The sequence below is a fragment of the Mchenga conophoros genome, linkage group LG16, assembly GCF_057382185.1.
Source record: "Mchenga conophoros isolate Kocher_MC1m ecotype Shallow Benthic linkage group LG16, M_conophoros_male_GT1.1, whole genome shotgun sequence".
Classification (NCBI taxonomy): Eukaryota; Metazoa; Chordata; class Actinopteri; order Cichliformes; family Cichlidae; genus Mchenga; species Mchenga conophoros.
The window spans coordinates 3,597,441-3,609,587 of NC_140541.1; the positions used below are offsets into that span (position 1 = coordinate 3,597,441).

At 42.8% G+C, this 12,147-nt stretch overlaps 1 protein-coding gene across 1 annotated transcript in view; it reads right to left on the reverse strand.

Annotated features, from left to right (window-relative positions):
• Positions 1-2,255: 2,255 nt before the first annotated feature.
• LOC146556102 (uncharacterized) overlaps positions 2,256-12,147 on the reverse strand; it is a 29,880-nt gene continuing 19,988 nt past the window's right edge. The window contains exons 5-8 of the mRNA XM_085250325.1: positions 7,933-8,064; positions 7,353-7,519; positions 4,236-4,508; positions 2,256-4,158 (exon numbers count right to left, since the gene is read on the reverse strand). Coding sequence (XP_085106451.1) covers positions 3,982-4,158; positions 4,236-4,508; positions 7,353-7,519; positions 7,933-8,064 — 749 coding nt within the window. The 3' untranslated portion in view covers positions 2,256-3,981. The remainder of the gene's footprint in view (positions 4,159-4,235; positions 4,509-7,352; positions 7,520-7,932; positions 8,065-12,147) is intronic.

Consider the following 12,147-nt stretch of genomic DNA (forward strand, 5'->3'; position numbering starts at 1 on the left):
ATATTCTAAAAGTAATTAATTACTAGTGATGCGCAAATCATGAACGAATCGAATCGTTCAATACTCGAGAATCACTTTACTGACTCATGAATCATGATTCACAAGCCCAACTGACTCACTGACTCATCCCAGTTGCTGTTAGCAGCAATGTATCTAGCTTATAATTAAAATGGTGGAGAAAAACACAACATCCAGTATCTTAACAAAAACATTTCTGCTCTGAACTGGAAGAAAAAACCCTGAGTAGAAGCTCACATCAAGACAATAGCTCCTCGGTTCACAGTAGCATCGCTCTGCTAACATGCTAACAACACATTTGAGCTACTCACCCCCTCCCTCCTGTGCTGAATCGTAGAGCGAACGAATCACTCACTCACCCCTTCCCTCCTGGCTAGTAATTAGTTAGATTACTCGTTACTGGAAAAAGTAACGCCGTTAGTAACGCCGTTACTTGTAACACCGTTATTCCCATCACTGCCAATGAGTTAGACAAAGAGTTTCCTAACCCAGTAAATGTTAATTTTCAAGCAGTCCACAGATCCTATACCTAAGATTTTGGTAAAATAATCTATGACTAATCTTATGAGAGGCAGAGCGCTACTATGGGCACAGGCCCAGTAACTCAAATGATGCATTGTCATATGTGTCAATAGTTCAAGTGTGTATTTGATGAAGGCACTATCTCTGATGCAGCTGCTGATTCCATGTATGCAGCAGGGAAAGCAGAGCAATGTATTTTAGGACAGTGAAAGGGGGGCTGGGACTTTCCTCCAGGGCCTAAACCACCCAAACAGCTTTGCAAACAGCTTGACATTCTTGTTGGTATTCTTGATATTCTTAGCTTGTTTCTATGTGTATTAGACTCAACAACCACCTCTGAGAACATCGGCACTTCCGAGCCAGTTAAGACCAACAGGCTTTGCCTCGAGCAGTTTTTCCTGGACTCCTGGTTAACACCAGAGGTGTGGAGCAGGAGAATAACAGCTGGTGAGAAACTGGAAATACATACAATATGAAGCGCCTTGAGGCAACTTTTGTTGTGATTTGGCGCTATATAAATAAAATTGAATTGAAATGTTCTTAACACCTGTCAGCGTGGCAGAGCCAATGATTTCTGTTCTGTTCTCATTAGTGGTCCCTGTGTACCAAACAGCCTGGCAACAGAGCATGCTCTTCACTGGGAAGCAGCAGAAGGTCCAGCAGCAAGATCTCCTCCGAGTTATTCCTCCCCGGGACATGTAGGACATGCAGCCGCTGCTGGGCCTTCTTTACCAGAGAAGTGGTGTAGTGAGTCTATTGACCGATTGAAGTTGAAATCTTTGATCCAGGAGCCGGTGGTAGGGAGAGTCCAGTTTGATGGTAGGGATGTCTGGGATAATGGTGTTGAACACTGAGCTCAGGTCCACCAAGAGCATCATACTCTGAGTTTGGCCTCACTGTCCTGATTATTTCTTCATTTTAGAAATTCAATAAGGTTTTCTTTTTTGTTTTGTAGTATTGCAGTTTTGTGTTCTGCATAAATTAGCTCCCAAGTACCCAGGCAATGGTCATCAGGTAGAGATATACATCTCAGGTATTTGACTGGCCCTTAAAAACTCTTTGTTGACTACATGTTGTGATTTCCTGCACACAACTAGAAACAAATCATTACACAGATAGTGAATATGCACTTCTCAGAAGCAACTCGGCTGCAAAAATATCCCACACATTTGGAAAACCATTTGTCTCATCAACTTGATAAAGATTAACAATGAATAGATTTCAATAAAATCAATAAAAGACAGCAAGACAGGAAGGAACTCACCGGAAACGAGTGAGACAGGTCACCCACAGACACGAATCTCACAGAAAAGTGGAATTCAGAACATGGTCTGTCAGTTCAATGCATGTTTTTCTGTGACACACTCACACACCCTTATTAAAATGCCATAGCCAGTCTGTGTAGCAGGAAGGGCAGTCTCAGTGCTTCATCTCTTAATCATGATTGCTGCGAACAGATCTCTATTTCTTGACTGTCAGCGAATCTCCAGATCCTTAGTGCTCAAAAAAATATTTTTTGGCCGCACGATGAGGAGGTGTATTCACTGTGAGAGGAGAACGTAGGACCCAAATCAAAGCTTTCATTTTATTTCTAATAAATACCAGTTAATGTTAGTGTTCTTACAGTTTAATTTCCAGACTTAGGAAAGAAATATTTTTCATGCCAGGCAAATGCTGCCTTACACAAAAAAAGATCGATTCTCAGTCACTCAGAGCAAAGAATACAGTTTATTAATTTTACACAGCAAATACCTAAAGACGAGACACCAGCAATGTATCGGAACTGGGAAGAAACGTGGAATGGTGCATTCCTATCTAGTGCATGAGTGCATGACTGCGTTCAAACACAAAGTGTACAAGAAGAACCTCAAAGATGTGCTCTAGCTGTTAATAGGTGTACATTTAAGAGTTGCCATCTAGCCCCCCTTTGTGGTAAAGGTGGAAGCAATGAATGCATCTTTTTTTCAGCCATTAGGGAGACATTTAGGCCATAGACAGTAAAAAAGATTAATTGGGTCTGAAAAATGAAATGTGATGCCTAAAAACCCAGATGTTGAGATGTTGATCGCTATTGCTGAAAAATTAAAATCTGATTCTACAAAAGTCTACGAGGAAACAGTTTCTGACCTGATATCTCTGAATGCTCTGCTGCTGAGTTCATGGGCTCAGTCATATATAACATCTGCTTTTTCACCCACAGTGATAGCTATCACCTGCTGTCACCTGCTGTCACCTGCTGTCACTGTAAAATGTGGAGCGCTGTCTGGACTACCAGCTTCAAAGGGGGACTGAAGAACATGGACGTCCTGTGACGCTGTAGCCCAGGACTTTTCATGAGGTAATTTTTTTTCCTGACACATTTTCTTGTTATAGAGACAATACTGACATCTATTGTGAAAACAGATACACTTTAAGATGTAAAATAATCATTAGGAATTTTGCCTGAAGTGAGCAGCAACATCTTGACAGTCGGCTAAAATCTTGTACTTGTGTTGTTGTTTTACACTCCTAATGTGTAGTTATCATTTGGAAATGAGCGCCATCAAAGGAATATAATGCTAAAACTGTGTCCTCTCTGAAGAAAAATACCTAAATGATCAAAGTTGCTTTGTTTCAATAAAGACGTATAATTAGATGTTTTATGAACATTAAACATCTTCTGTAGCTCCATGCTGCAGTTGCTGCTGACTTACAGACAATTAAAAGGGTGCTGAATGAATTTCCTTGACCGGAGAAAGACTCACTGTTCAGCATCCTCTATTAATCTAATATCACTTGTCACTGAAACACAAACAATGCATGTATAGAAGCGAACACAGTGATATACAAATATGGTCAAAACAGGTTAACAGGTTTGCTGACTTTACATGAGAATCCTCCTTATAGAGTGAAAGCAAGAAGAAAAGTGCTGCAGAGGAATGAAGGAGACTAAGAGCGATCGATACACTAGCAGAAAGAAGTCCATGGCGAGTGGAAAATGCAAACAGAAGGCAAATGAGAATAAATAAAGGACAGACAAAAATAGAGAGGGATGATTGGATCTAAAACATTTAAGTGCCCAGGAGATACGGCGTACACACCGTCCCACACTCCAACAATGGCCAGAGCATCAGCTGGTCTCTGAGAGCGTCTGTCCTCTTGCTGAACTCACAAACACACACACGCATACAAACAAGCACACACACTGGTAACACAGAGTTCAGGACATCCCGTTGGGATGAGCTGTCATCTTCATGGTTACAGTCCAAGTTCAGAGCTAGGACATAGATGGCACACACACACAGCAGTGTCCACCATGTTCGTTGGTCAATGCACACACACTCACACACACACACACACACAGCAACAAAATTGTAGTTTTGGATTGCAAACTTCTGTGTATGTGTGTGTCCATAATTCATCCTCTCTCAAAGTCTCCCAGTGCGTCTCCATGCTCTGCTTTTAGTTTGCCCTTCTGAGTTTCTGGTGCCAAAGTGCAGTCGGCAGATTCTGGCAGCCCTGGTACTCTCGCTGCATCTCGCTATCTGTTAGAGGTGGTGTGGCATTGCACGGGGCACCAGCCAAGGTCACGTTTAAAAGGCCCGCCCATGGCTCCAGAAGGCGAAACATTCCAGCATCCTGACACATCATGAGAGGAGATTAGAAAAGTATTCAGAGGAGTAAACACTGAAACAAAGATTCATCTAAAAGGTCACCTTTCCCAGGTGGTCCAGCAAGCAGGTGGCAGGACTGATTAAGGACCAGCTGCTGTCCTCCCAGCCTGGACTCAACTTGTGGTTCAGGTGGGCATAAGTCTGCCTGGCCGGGTTCTGGATTAGAACCACATTGAGGTGTTTCTGAGAGCCTTGCAGCCGCTTGGATAGGACACCGCTGTAGCTCTGATCCACAAACAGCAGGACACGAGTTGCCCTGCAGCCGGCCAGGTCGGCCAACAGCTCATTGACTGAGTAGCGCTCTTTTAGATCTGCCTGGAAAAAGAAAGGGAGGCAGAGAGAATCAGAAATGGAAGTGTGTGAAGGCACACAGGGACAGATGGATTACAAGGAAACAGATGTGAGACAATCAGGAAAGAAAAGCAGTCAAGTGCCAGCAGTAGGAAAGAAGAAAGGACCACATCAGCATCTACTGTTTACCATGTACCATGTTCACTTTTTGGCTGGCCTCTTGCACCATAGGTTTAACTTTCTCCAGTCCATCAATTCAATTCAATTCAATTCAATTCAATTCAATTCAATTCAATTCAATTCAATTCAATTCAATTCAATTCAATTTTATTTATATAGCGCCAAATCACAACAAAAGTCGCCTCAAGGCGCTTCATAGATACAGAGAAAAACCCAACAATCATATGACCCCCTATGAGCACTTTGGCGACAGTGGGAAGGAAAAACTCCCTTTTAACAGGAAGAAACCTCCGGCAGAACCAGGTTCAGGGAGGGGCGGGGCCATCTGCTGTGATTGGTTGGGGTGAGAGAAGGAAGACAGGATAAAGACATGCTGTGGAAGAGAGACAGAGGTTAATAACAGATATGATTCAATGCAGAGAGGTCTGTTAATACATAGTGAGTGAGAAAGGTGACTGGAAAGGGAAAACTCAATGCATCATGGGAATCCCCCGGCAGCCTACATCTATTGCAGCATAACTAAGGGAGGATTCAGGGTCACCTGGTCCAGCCCTAACTATATGCTTTAGCAAAAAGGAAAGTTTGAAGCCTAATCTTGAAAGTAGAGATAGTGTCTGTCTCCTGAATCCAAACTGGAAGCTGGTTCCACAGAAGAGGGGCCTGAAAACTGAAGGCTCTGCCTCCCATTCTACTTTTAAATACTCTAGGAACAACAAGTAGGCCTGCAGAGCGAGAGCGAAGTGCTCTAATAGGGTGATATGGTACTACAAGGTCATTAAGATAAGATGATGAGATGAGATGAGATAGCGTTTATTTGTCAGTTGCAGGTCTTTTGTCCACAACCGAGATGACAGACCTTGCCGACCGTACATACAATACAGACATCACATTGGGGAGACAGGTCAGGCTAGGTAGCGAGGAAAAAAAAACATTGAAATGTGCAACACAAAAGGATAATACAGGAATGCACAGGTATCAACACACCATAACACAACAAACACAGACAGCAACATGGGAAAGAGTTCTAGTGTGTACATCTGATCTGGGACCGCTGCAATCTTTCGACTGCGCCTCCAGCTGACCCGATGTCCACATCAGAGGGGAGGTAAGCGTTGGAGGAGGCGTTGGATCCGGGGTAGGGAGGGTGATGCGTCAGTGAGTGCTTATCAGTATCAGTATATGTATGTGTGTGCGTGTCCATAGTTCAGCTGAGACAGTGTCCTTCACCCTGCCAGGCTAAGTAAACAGTCTTCCAGCCAACCCAGGTGGCCTTGCAGGGAATGGGAAGGAACAGACTCAACACAGTCGTTATGGGGCCTGATTATTTAAGACCTTGTATGTGAGGAGCAGGATTTTGAATTCTGGATTTAACAGGAAGCCAAAACAGGAGAAATCTGCTCTCTCTTTCTAGTCCCTGTCAGGACTCTTGCTGCAGCATTTTGGATTAGCTGAAGGCTTTTCAGTGAGTTTTTAGGACATCCTGATAATAATGAATTACAGTCGTCCAGCCTGGAAGTAATAAATGCATGAACTAGTTTTTCAGCGTCACTCTGAGACAGGATATTTCTAACTTTAGAGATGTTGCACAAATGGAAGAAAGCAGTCTTACATATTTGTTTAATATGTGCATTGAAGGACATATCCTGGTCAAAAATGACTCCAAGGTTCCTCACAGTGTTACTGGAGGCCAAGGTAATGCCATCCAGAGTAAGAATCTGCTTAGATACCATATTTCTAAGCCTCAGTTTTATCTGAATTAAGAAGCAGAAAGTTAGCGGCCATCCAGGTCTTTATGTCTTTAAGACATTCCTGCAGTTTAACTCATTGGTGTGTGTTATCTGGCTTCATGGACAGATAGAGCTGGTTGTCATCTGCATAGCAGTGTAAATGTATGCTATGTCTTCTAATGATGCTGCCTAAGGGAAGCATGTATAATGTAAACAGAATTGGTCCTAGCACTGAACCCTGTGGAACTCCATAATTGACCTCAGTGTGTGAAAAGGACCATCCGGTGTAGTTTCTCTGTTGACACTTGAGTTTGGCTCTAAAAGTAAATCGCTACAAACTCCAATGTTGTCCAGCTTTACAGGATAAATAAACAGCGTGCTCGGGGCTTCCCATGATGCACCCAGTGTTCTCTCGTCCCCTTTTACCTTACAATATTAAGCACCTTGAGGTGGCTTGCTGTGCTTTGCTGCTATATAAATTACATTGAATTGATCCCTGGATTGTGCTGGTGCTGTTGTTGCCTTTTAAAACATTTTTAATATAGTCATTAAAATAGAAAATAGGCCAATTTATCCAGATTGTATTTGATGTCAGTGAGTGACACTTTGGTATTAGACAAGTCTTTTATGTAGCACTAATTAGCTGATTTGTGTGTTTGTACATTATACCCTTAAACTTGGATGTAGCGTACTACCCAAGCTAGCAGGTGTTACCTGATAACTGCCACTCTAGTGTGGTCATTGTAGACAGCAAAAGACTTCAAACCTGTGACGTCACAGTGAATTGTTATAATATATAATATAATCTGTGGCCATGCACATTTGTTTTGTTTTTTTCATGTTTGATTGAGTGCCACTACCAAGTTTTACCTTTATGTTTACTTAATTTATTCTAGTGTAGTTTTCTTTGTGTGTGTGTGTGTGCACGCGTGTGCGTGTGTGTGGTGGTGTAGCCTCTTACAATGCCATTAAGGTTGGCATCCCACAGTAGCATGGTGCCATCCTTGCACGTTGGTGAGTTCAGGTACAGAACCAACATGTCGGCACAGTGCTGCTTCCTGCAGACGTACGACACGTGGTTACGGATCACCGATTTCTCTGTTGCAGAGTATGCGCCCTCTACATCCTCTGCAAAGGGAGGAGACCGCAGAGAGGGGTCAGGTACAGACACACATTTTAACAAACAGTCGGTGCGTCAACGTCCAATAATATTCGGCTTTTATCATCAGCCTACGTTGCTGAATTTTAGAAAGATTGTTGTTAACAAAACTCAACAGACATGATGTTGAAAGAACAGAATAAACTACAGTGAAAGTATATATATAACTTTATAAAAATTTAAAGGAGGAAGTGTTTGTAATTAAATAATAAAAATTTGTGTGATTATTCAGAATTTATCAGAGCAACATATCAAAACAGTTCTGCAGCCAGTGAACAAGCACCGATTTTTAATTAGTTTCTATACTTGGCAAATAAAGATATCAAATAAATGTAGTGGACATTTTGAAAGTAAAGAGTAAAAACTCCACCAGTGTTCCTACCAGGAAGCTGTCCACTGCTGCCGAAGAAGGTCTTAATGTGATCCTTATGGAAGCCGTTGTTCTGCAGCATTTTGTAGAACCGCTGAAGATTCTGAACATGATGCTGGAACATCACTAGTTGCTGCCAGCCACCTACACACACACACACACACGTTTCCATCACTGTACTCTGACTTGCATTCAGTTCTTAAAGACTTGAACCGTAGACCAATCATTAATACTAAAACATTATGGGAGCTGCATTTTTGACCAAAAGCTAAATTATTCTCCATCACATAAGGAGGTGTACTAAACAACTATATGGCTATATAGAGCTGACATGTCACCATACTAACTTATTTTTTTACTACTAAACTTTACTGACAGCTATGGTTAGCAATAGGGATGGGTACCGGTGTCCGGTGCCATGATGGCACCGGTTCTAACATAAACGGTAGTAACCAGACCGAAAAGCAGCGCACATTTCGGTGCTTTATTTCGGTGCTTTTTTTCCCTGAGCTGTGATACACTTCTAGCCAATCATTTTACGTTTCCGAGGATAGTAGGCGGGCCCAGGTACGTATGTTCTTTTAGAGCAGAGCTACAGATTAAAAATGCCCAAGGCGAAGCGGTCAAAAGTCTGGCTGTACTTCACAGCAAAAGATGCAAACTCAGCAGCAACAAGTGCTTTAAGCTGATACTGTGATACTGTCAAAGGAGGTAACACCTCAAATCCGATGAAACACCTGGCGACACATAGCGTTTTTTTTTAAAAGCCCAGAAATGCGCCGTATTTGATAGCTTGCTGCGAGACCTCACACCGAGCGCATCTACTGCGGGTGTGGTGCCTGTTATCGGACCCGGAGTTAGCAACATCCCCAAAAACACGAAGAGGAGAGTCCTGGCCCCTAGCCCTGCCAGTGTAGCAGAAATGATGAGGATGATGATGCAGCAGCAGCCGTTCTTCTCTGCGTGAGTAGCTTAATGTTGTTCTGTGTAATTTACGTTGAGTAGGCTAACCACGTTATTACATTAATGCATGTAAGGTGAACTAGCAAACACCGTCGTAGTTACATGCAGCTGTCTTCTTGTTTGATGGCAGATACTCCCTTCACCCTGGCCAAAAAGGCTAAAATGACCAAAGAAAAAGAGGGAAACGGCTAAACATGAGAGGTTTTTGGATAAAGTTTGTGTTTTTTCCATTGTTTAATTAAGCACTGCTTCCAGCCAAGAGTGATACCATATATGCCCCATAGCTGCAGAAAAGGCTAACATTGCTATCTTTTTACAAAAAACCAGCTGAACTTGCTAAGTGGGAGAAGTGGACATTATATGGCACCAAGGAAAATTAATGAACGAACAAAACATTTAAGGTCTATAAAACTCTGTATATCTATTGATGCATGCCCGTATAAAAGTACGTATATAAGCTGGAGTATGTATGCTGCGGAGTAAAGGCAGGCATGCATACGGTAGTTGATTAGAATTGGCACCCACACCTTTTGTTCACTTTAGTTCTGTTTGTTTTGACTGTGTGCTTGCATGGTTATTTCTCCTGTAATGCAATACATGTCTATGTTTAAACTGTGACAAAACTATCAATAAAAATTACAGTGTCAAAAAAAAAACAAAACAAAAAAAAAAACAGCTGAACATGAGAGGTTTTTGGACCAATTTTGTGTTCTCCATTCTTTAAGCACTGGTTTGAGCACCGTTTGAGCACCGGCACCATTTCAAAAGTACCGATTTGGCACCGGTATCGGATAAAACCTAAACGATACCCATCCCTAGTTAGCAATAAGGAACAGTTTGCATTTTACTGGAAAGAGTTTCATATTGTGAAGTAAAGAGCCTACAGCATTACAGAGAGAATCCCAGTGATCACAGTGTCATCTACGAACACTTGGCAGCAGTGAGAAGGAAGAACTCACGTTTACCAAGAAGAGACTCCTCCCACTAGGTGGGAATTACACCAGATGGGAGGAACTGAATGGGAATACCAAAGATGAATAACAAACTTATCATCAACTAAAACCAACATGGAACTTCAAGCACACATAAGAAATTCATAAACAGAAGGAAAGTAAAACTACCATCATAAGCAGAAGGAGCTTGAACATTAATCCCATTTCATAACCCAGGATGAACCTACACTCAAAAAAATCTGCTGTTGGATGAACACAATTTAATCTTGGCACCTTTTTCCACGTGATTTAACCAAGTACAATAACTCTTTTTGACCATGTCAAACCAACACATTTGGGATTTGGTGGTTTAATGCAATCAGATTATGTTGGATCAACGTAGTATACTTACATTGACTTGAAGTGAGTTATTGAAGTATGTAAAGTGAAATTTGTTTTAATTCATTCTACACAAGTTAAAAACTTCAGGAAAACACAATGAAATCTTGTTGTTTAAACAACTACTTTGTTAATCAAGGCAATATGGACTGAAAATGTGACATCATTCTGGGGTAAAACCACACAGGATTGTGGGTACGAGTGGCCAGTGGTACTAGTGCACGCAGGCTTTCACATGAAAACAGTCACACAGCGATAAAAAGAAACACAAAGAAAGGCAAGAAGCTGTTGTTGTCATGGTCCGCGGCCCGGCGTCCGAGGTGCTGATGGGATGCCCATGCCCACGGGCGTGGCTGCTAACTCCACACCTGCATCCCATCCCAGGCGATCACCAGGTGGACTATTTAACCCTCCTGCCATCCTTTAAAAAACTCACACCCATCACCCTAGGGACCATTCTCAGCCACGCCATAAAAAGACCATATATCCATATTTTATTCCACTTTAAATTAGCCAACCTTGTAAAACTACTTCTCCCTGAAATATTCATGTAAAGTTTTAATTATATTTTCGTTGTTTTAACCCTTCAAATCCCAGTGTTATTACATGAGCGCCCTGTGTTATAAGCCCCAAAAACCAAAAAACGAAACTAAATATTTCCACAAAAAACCAGTTGAAGTAATATGTGATTGTCATTATAAGTAGGCCTTTAGATGGACCAAAGATTGGCACCAACATACATTTTGACCTGCCATTATTTTTTTTGCATTTTTTTTGCAATTTAAAAATTAAAACTTCAAGGCCCTGAGTCTTCATTGACATCCAAGACAAGAAGAAAAAATAAAATCATATGATGATAATTTGGGGTTGAAAAATAGCGTTTATAATGGAAGTCAATGGGCAGAAAATGGTCCCCAGGGTGATGGGTGTGGGGATTTCTGCTGCTCAGCCATTTTAGGCTGATTTAAGGAATTCACACTGGAATATTAACATTGACAGGTAAAAACTATCCTGTGGCAAGTTTGGTTATATTCCACTGAACACAGTGGAAATGGCAGCCATTTAACACATAGCAGTGGCACAAAAAGGTCCCAAGAAGGCAGGAAGGTTAATCCTGCCCAGCCTGCTGCTCCACGCCAGTCCGTAGTCGTCTCTCAGTGGTAACGTACACCTGCGGGAAAGCCCTTATGAAAACTTATTCGTCTGAACTAGCACTAACTCTGCCCTGTGTACTCAGATCACAACTCGGCGTGTTTTGAGCCACCCGCCTGTCCACCTGCCCGTCTGGAATTTGGATCACGATCAGCACTCGCCGCCTCGACTTTTCTGGAGCTCTCCCGCGGACCCTCACCCCTCCCTCCGGCTCCCTCGGCCCCGCTATCATCGTAAGACGCATACTCTACCTCCCCTCACATGCTGCCATTTCCCCGCACTCCAATAATCCTTTTCCTTTTTCTGTTGCAGCCTCCCACAGTCCCGCTCTCGGCGTTCCTGCGCGACTCACCTCCCGGTCCTTCGGTTTCTCTGGTTCCACGCGTTTTCCCCTTCTACCCTCCCGGGACACCTTCAGTTATAATAAAGTTTATTTTTTTTCTCATACGGTGTGTGTGTGCTCTGCTTCTGGGTCCAGCTTGTGCGCGGAACTTCGGTTCATGACAGTACGGACTGGCCAGTATGGACCCAGCAGATTCACTCCGCTCCACCATTAATAAACAGGGCGCTATTCTCGGTCGCCACGATCAGCAGCTCCAATCACTCCAAGACTGTTACCAAGAGCTCAGTGACACTCAGGATCAGCTGCGAACCAAGCCGCCCGACCCCGTGCACCGCAGCGTTTCACCTCCGCCGCTGGAGCCCTTCCACGGGGAGTTAGACCTGTGTGGGGGGTTCCTTTTCCAATGCTCCTTGTTCTTCAGCCGCACGCCGCACGCCT